Source organism: Pararge aegeria, chromosome 1, assembly GCF_905163445.1.
Source record: "Pararge aegeria chromosome 1, ilParAegt1.1, whole genome shotgun sequence".
In the NCBI taxonomy this organism is placed as follows: domain Eukaryota; kingdom Metazoa; phylum Arthropoda; class Insecta; order Lepidoptera; family Nymphalidae; genus Pararge; species Pararge aegeria.
This window is the reverse complement of record NC_053180.1, coordinates 14,524,150-14,532,000: the sequence shown is the minus strand read 5'-3', so window position 1 is coordinate 14,532,000 and position 7,851 is coordinate 14,524,150. Positions and strand designations below refer to the sequence as shown.

At 31.2% G+C, this 7,851-nt stretch overlaps 1 protein-coding gene across 1 annotated transcript; it reads left to right on the top strand.

The window, feature by feature from the left end:
* The first annotated feature begins 1,146 nt into the window (after nucleotides 1-1,146).
* On the top strand, nucleotides 1,147-5,532 carry LOC120624207 (glucose dehydrogenase [FAD, quinone]-like). The gene is made up of 4 exons (XM_039890614.1): nucleotides 1,147-1,798; nucleotides 3,048-3,205; nucleotides 3,938-4,052; nucleotides 4,210-5,532. The coding sequence occupies exons 1-4, from the start codon at nucleotides 1,190-1,192 to the stop codon at nucleotides 5,530-5,532; spliced, it is 2,205 nt and encodes a 734-aa protein (XP_039746548.1). The 5' UTR covers nucleotides 1,147-1,189.
* The last annotated feature ends 2,319 nt before the right edge of the window (nucleotides 5,533-7,851 follow it).

Here is a 7,851-nt window from a genome sequence, read left to right as displayed (position 1 = left end):
ATGCGTCATCTTTTAAGTAATAGTGCGAAAAAACTTTATATTATCAGATTGCCGTCCGACATTGTATCTGATAATGTATGTAAGCCCCACGTGAAATAGGGGAAAATAAGTGAAAATTTAAAAGCTCCATTATTAGGTTCGGTTAGAGTATACCCAGTCAATATGTAACCTACCAAAGGTATACTTTATTTTACAGCCGTGCGTTGGTGTATAGGATTTATGACGGTATGGGTAATTTAGAGGGTATAAGTGCTTTATTTTATGAGCGTTTTGAGTTAAAGCGTTTTACTTGTTTGTTTCTTGTGCTCTTAGTCTAAGGGAGCAATTTTCGCTTATACCAGTTCGAGAGTTGGAAACTTTGCAATATACTTATGAGGAACTTTGTAATCTACCAAAAGTGAACTCCGCAAAAGCTACGATGTCACTAAAAGGCGTCAAACTTTTAAAAGAAGATTGTGACTGATGGAAGTGTTTTAATAATTTTACAATTTAATTAATAAATATAAAACTTAAAACCAAACCTCTGCTTAAATGTGCTTTACTTCGCCGCGTCTTGGTGGTAAAGCTTCTGGAGTTTTGTTTATAGCCGAGGGAAATAATAATTCTATGACCATTTGAATGTGAATTCTATGGCCTATCGACCAAATATTTCTGGTTTAAGATTGTGGGATGACAGATTCAATAATTAGTATGATTTTTATTATTAGTAACAATTTTATATTATTATGCAAATTTCTGTTTGCGTTAATTTTTTACATTCACTAAATCATTGAATTTATCAAATTTTTTTCTTACATCATTGCGGGGTGAAAAGAAAAAGATAAATTGATTACATATTGATAAATTGCGTACATAGGCGCAACATGTTGTCGGGTAAGAAATTTTGTTCAATGGAAATTGTTTCTTTTTGGAAATTAATTTAAACTATTAACCGATGCAGCCAAGCAAATCGACTAAGTCACAAATAAACTGTTATCGCAATAGTGTTTTTTATATCATTAAAAAAAGCGAAAGAATACTGCGATTTTAGAATGATGAATGTTAGAATGATGAATGTTAATGTTTACAGTCATCGCATTTAAACTCCTTGACCTCGATTCAACAGAACCTTCGGTGTTTCTTTATCATTACTATCCACAAGTTCAACTAAGCAACACGCTCTTCTAAAATAAGGAAACATTAAGTGAAAATGCTATCGCCATGGACTCCGCGAAATATAAGTGACATGTGTAAAGAACAACAAGCTCCTTTGACCCAATGTTCACCGGCGGGTATTATGTTTTTGGCTTTATTATCTCGTCTTTTTGGTGGTGTGTCTTTCAGTGTATCACATCCGAAAAATCATACAAACGATAATTATAATAAAAAACTTTTAAAAATAACATCACATACAAATCCAGAAAGTCAAGGTGCAAAATACAATTATCCAGTTAACTTTTTTAATCCTAATTTGGAATTTAAACATTCGAAAAATTACCGCCGCACTCATCCCCTACGAAAATCGGACTATCTGTATGATTTTTTTAATTATCACCCTCCGTTATCATATTCTAATAACATTAAGAATCGATCACAATTTAAACTTGAGCAACCAGTTAATGATTATGATTTCCATAAAAAAGATTTGGGTAACCAAGAGTCCACGCCAAAGGAAGTGCCTGTGACAATAAAAAAGTATAAAAAACAAGCAAATCGAAAGTGTAATAAAAAAACGGAAAAATATGACTTTATCATCGTTGGTGCTGGATCAGCCGGTTGTGTTATTGCCAACCGCTTATCAGAAATTAAGGAATGGAAAGTAAGTACAACATTGCTAACAGATATATTTTAACCATTTAATTCAAGCCTAAATAAATTATCTAACTACTCAGAGGTGCATAAATGGACCTTTTTATAAAACATGCATTTTTTTTATAATTGCTCTAGGTTTAACAATAGTGAATAATATACTTGCTAGATGTATTTGGAAAGATCTGTTGCATTTATTTTAAGTTAACAATTAGAAAGATAAGCACAAATACCGCTATTTGACATATACAAAGTATTTGAATAAAGTAAATTGGCCATCTTGGTGGACTACTGAACGGCCTAGGTGAACTCTTCTCATTCTGAAGACCCGTGCCTTGTAAAGAGCTCATAATGATGATGAAGCTTTGACTGCGTAATTGCATTAAAATAAAATAGTCGTTTTAGGTAATTTTGCCCATTATGTAATTCAATACATATTTCAATAATAAAACCTCGAGAGAAAATCATGTGAAGTCTTATTACTACAAATTTGGATTAAAAATTTCATATATTACTTATTTCACTTTACAAAATTTTCAAAAAAAAAATGCGTTATTATGTTTGTGTAATTGGTAACTCTGAAGATTTTATGCACACTATTTTATTTTTGTAATATCTATGATTGTAATAATTTATTACATTTGCAATATTGGTAATAATTCTGGTTCAAACTATAAACTAATATTGATAAAATCCACAAATGTAAAAGGTAATAAATATAAAACGGTCTTCGTCAATATCCAATTTTTTTTTTTTGCAGCTTTAAGGCCGCCTTTGCATGCCTACAATTTTTGTTCATTTATTGTGTTTATTCTTTATTTTATGTATATTTTGCTGTTTGTCTGCAATAAAGTATTTCTTCTTCATATATTAGTGTATCAAAGACCAAAATGTATTAGCGAGTGGTCTAATTTGAAATATTATTGTTCAATATATTAGCGGACAAACACGCTCTTTTGTTACTATTATCACAAATTAAACAAACTGTGGCGTTAATATTAAGTTAAGTGATTTTTTGAGACGGGCCTTGTACTGAAGCTACTAAATTAAATATGATTTATTTAAACTGTTTTTTTTGTATTGTATTTTTTAATTTAAACTACAGTGATGGCTTACAACATTGTTTTTATAAGATAACATGATTTTAGCACAATATCGATATAAATAAGTGTACTCTTTCCGCGAAAATTAAACCTACCAATAACGATGATTAAATGTTATTCATAACTTTATTGAGATATAAATTTCTTTGTTTTAAGATACTTCTGATAGAAGCTGGCCCAGAGGAACCTGACGTGACTATGGCCCCATCAATTGCACCAACACTTAAAGGCTCGAGTATCGATTGGAATTTCAGAACTCAACCAGAAGAGCTTACGTGTAGATCTGCCAGAGGACAAAGTTGTTCGTGGACAAGGTAGTAACATTATACAACAATAGTTCGAACTTCGTAAGCTTTATAAATACTGTTTTTATACATTCATTACATAGATATATTCTATTGTATTCTTAGATTACTTCAAGGTATACAATAGATACTTTCTATTGTATCCCTTGAAGTAAATACAATACAGACTATTACACTAGTGGTCCCAAGGTGCTGGAATGGCAGCCCCGTACTGGTAAGCGCAGCGTTGGTCGACCCCCAACGAGGTGGACACGACATTAAGCGCGTCGCAGGTAGCCGCTGGATCCAAGCGGCTCAGAATCGTGGAACTTGGAACTCCCTACAAAAGACATATGTCCAGCAGTGGACGTCTATCGGTTGATGTGATGACACTAGTGACTAACACCATCGAACTAGAATTAAGAGAGTTTTACGTGGTTTTGTGTGGTTACTATTTTTTAACACTGCTACTAACGGGCTTAGTTCAATATTTGCTTATAATTCTTATACATCATCAATAATAATCGTAGCTCTTAGTTGGTCGCAGGATCAAAACCTTACTACCCTAACTCTTGTTTGTTTTTTACTCAAAAGCAATTCAGATTGAAAGCTATACATAGTATAGCTATATATATATATATATATATATATATAGTACTTATTAGTTGAGTCGTTTTAGAACCAGAATATGGCAATGAACCCATAAAGTTACCTTTGAATGCTCTTGGCTTAGATATAAAGTACTATATAATATTATTTCAGTGGAAAAACTATGGGCGGTTCAAGTTCTATTAACTTCATGGTATACATGCGAGGAAATCGACTCGATTATGACAATTGGGCAATGCTGGGCAACTACGGCTGGAGTTATAATGAGGTGAGTTGTTTCGTATTTCTGCTTCTAGCTGATTTACCTGTTAGGCAAACTACCATATTATTCATGTTCTAGTAAGAATTTTCTAAATACCATGATAAACTAAAGTAAGCATAATAACTTAATTTTGTCATACATAATTTTTTTTTTTAATTTTCAGGTGCTTCCGTACTTTAAAAAATCTGAAAACAACCGGGACACTGAATCTTTTGACAACTACTACCACGCAGTTGGTGGACCTCTTAATGTAGAAAGATATTCCTATACTGATATAAACACAATAATGTTAGTAGATGCATTCAAAGAAAAAGGATTGCCATTAAATGATCTAACAGCAGCTGATAATTTTGGAACAAATGTTGCCTCATCCACTTCGAAAGATGGGCAAAGATGGTCTACAAATGTAGCTTTTATTAAACCAATCCGTAGCAAACGTGCTAATATACATATTTTAGTGAACGCTTATGCAACTAAGATTATCATTAATAAAAAAACAAAATTAGCTCATGGTATAAAATATACCAAAAAAGGAAAGTTTTATAATGCCTATGCTAGAAAAGAAGTTATTATTAGCTGTGGTAGTATAAATTCCCCAAAATTACTCATGCTTTCCGGAATTGGGCCCAAAGAGCATTTAGAAAGCTTAAATATAGAAGTTTTAGCAAATTTGCCCGTTGGTAAAAATTTACAGGATCATGTTTCTACAGATGCACTTATTATTTCTCTATCGAACAAAACTTCGACAACTGTTACTTCTCAAGAGTTATTGAGTGAAGTAAAAATTTATAAAAACCAATATCCTAAAAAGTTTGGACCATTAGCATCTACTAGCGTACTGAATAGTGTTGCGTTCATTAAAACTAAGTACGCTAATGATCAAGCACCAGACATTCAAATCCATTTTGACGCAAGAAATGTTAAAGAATTTTATTCCGATCCTACAACTTATTTGGCAACAAATTATTTCCCTTTTTCTTTCTATGATGGCCTTGCAGCTAGACCAATTTTACTTACACCTAAAAGCCGAGGGCATCTTTTCTTAAATCACACTGACCCAGTTTTCAGTCAACCTTTGGTATACCCACGATTTTTCACAAATAAAGATGATGTTGATATCCTTGTTGAAGCAATGCGTTTTCTTGTGGATTTGGATAACACTGAAATATTTAAAAATAATGGTGTTAGATTTGTTAGAGAACCAGTAATGGGATGTAGAGAAAATGTATGGGGAACGTATGAATATTTTGCTTGTCTACTTATACAATATACAACAACTATTTATCATCCTGCAGGTACCTGTAAAATGGGACCAGAGTGGGATAAAGAAGCAGTTGTTGATCCTAGATTAAGAGTGTATGGCATCAAAAATCTTAGAGTTATCGACGCATCTATAATGCCAGTAATAGTTAGAGGAAATACAAATGCACCAACCATAATGATTGCGGAGAAAGCTTCAGACATAATAAAAGAAGATTGGTTATGACACAAATATTATAATTTAATTTTACTATTTGTAGCAATTTGTATATAAAAAATAGAAAGTAACTATACTAAGTTCGCTGAATTAAAAGTAAAAAATTAATAGGTAGGTTAGAAATTACTTTATTTATTTATTTAAACTCTTTATTTGTACACCACTACACAGTTATGAAAATAAAGGACGAAAAGAGAGAAACACAAAAACTGGAGTAGAATCAAAAAGGCGGCCATATCGCTTAAAAGCTATCTCTGCCAAGTGCCAGGCAACCTTAGGATTAGGACAACAAGAGCGAGAACAAATAGGTGGTGTAAAATTATTATAAACCTACATTCAAATAACTACATACGAATACATAAACAAAATATACACAAATATAAACTTTATTGGCTTAGTGGTATTTTATTCTCCAACAGACTCATCTTTCAATATGACCACTTGAAATACCTTCATTCTATACTGAATACCTATAATTCTAGTACAGCCGTGTCATTATTATACAAACTGTGATATGGATAGAGATCACAATATTAATATTTTATATTTTATTAATCATCTTTGAAAGAATTAGTATTGTTTTTTTACTGTTTTTAGTTACTGTTTAGTAAAAACAATTATGTAAGATGATGTTATGGATTTTTTTTATAACTGAAATATTGACATTAGTTAAAGAAAAACTTTAATACTTTGGTTTCTTAACTAACAACGCATTACCGGCTCCAGGACATGGATTTCCTTCTACCACGCTGGCCCAGTGCGGATTGGTTTGCTTCACACACCTTTAAGAACATTATGTAGAACTCTCAGGCATGCAGGTTTCCTCACGATGCTTTCCTACACCGTTTAAACAAATGATATTTTAATTGCTCTATCTTGCCTTGTGCTTTGCAGAAAAACAAAGTTACGAGTGCTTTTAAAAAGTGTAGTAAGATTCTCATACACACTGATAATTATAATATTCGCAGCGTTATTAAAAACTTTGGGCTTCGGTTCAGGCTTTGAATTACCAACTTTGTTCGCTTGTTTCATAATGAACTATTAAATGGGCAAACCAGAAAATGTTCATTATATTTTGTAATTACGACAATTATTACCTACAAGCTCCTGTGATAAAGGGGAGAAGTGTTTTCGGATAATTAACATTTTATCACAAACAAAGCTAATTAAACGCCGTGAGCCCAGTCTAAATGTTTCCTGCTTAATTTGCAAGTGTCTGGGCATTGGTGTATTTTTTGTTGTAAAATAGACTTACGCGTGTAATCATGAACCATAATCGTTCCGTACGTCATTCAGCACCAATAACATGCCATAAGTTGTTAAGGATTTTATTATTTATGAATTTTTTTTCAGTAATCGCTAAAAATACGTTGTTTTGTTATACTTTTTTTATGTACTTTTTGTGGTGTGCAATGAAAGTATTTTCATTTATTAATTAATCTGTCTATTCTTATAATAAAACTGTAACGAGGCGAATTCCGCACATTGAAAATATTAAAAAAAAAAATTTTTGAGGCACTCTCAATAACCGATGCTGAACCCAAAACTGTAATTTTTTGCGTTCGTGTCTGTCAGCATATCTGTCTAAAAATCGTAACTCATTAAAAATCAATGAAAATATAAAAATTTTCGTGCCATACAAATTTTGAATTTATTTTTTCTAATTCATATAAACTTGCTTTAACAAACTTACTGCAAATAAATTAATATTAATACTATAATGGAACAACGTATGTAAGCTAAAATTAATTATTTTAGTTTAAATATGAATTAAAATTAATTATTTTAATTCTTCGAACTAAAATTAAAATTGTAATCATATCATCGCGATAGTTTAATATTTGGCTGCAACTTAAAACGAACGTAGAATTAAAATTATGTTACCTAGGTACTAAGATTACAATTTTCATTAAAAACATATAATAGATTCAAATCCAAATTCGAAATTATTCTATACTGGTTGTTGGTATTTTTATTTTATAGTAGTTTGTTGTGCTGCCACACGATTTATCTTGCAAGAAAAATGTCAGAACATTTTATCAAGAGGACATCGCCCTGTCTTTATTAAAAAGAGTTAAATTAATGTTCATTGTTTAGTTATTTTTTATTGCTTAAAATGTCACCTCTAAAGTTATTCTTAGAAACAAATGAGACAAAATTTTAAAGATTGCGACGTTCATGTTGTTCACTGTTTTTGTTATGGTTAAATTTTGTAAAACAAAAAATTTATTTAAAATATTTTCTTTATAGATTTATTATCTGTGTTATTTAGTGATAACAGTAGCAAAAGAATTATTATGAATATTAATGAAATACGTGACAGTAGTA

Coding starts and splice junctions, on each gene's coding strand:
- LOC120624207 (XM_039890614.1), top strand. CDS start 1,190: ATGCTATCGCCATGGACTCCGCGAAATATAAGTGACATGTGTAAAGAA. Junction 1,799..3,047: donor CAGAAATTAAGGAATGGAAA/GTAAGTACAACA, acceptor CTTTGTTTTAAG/ATACTTCTGATAGAAGCTGG. Junction 3,206..3,937: donor CAAAGTTGTTCGTGGACAAG/GTAGTAACATTA, acceptor ATATTATTTCAG/TGGAAAAACTATGGGCGGTT.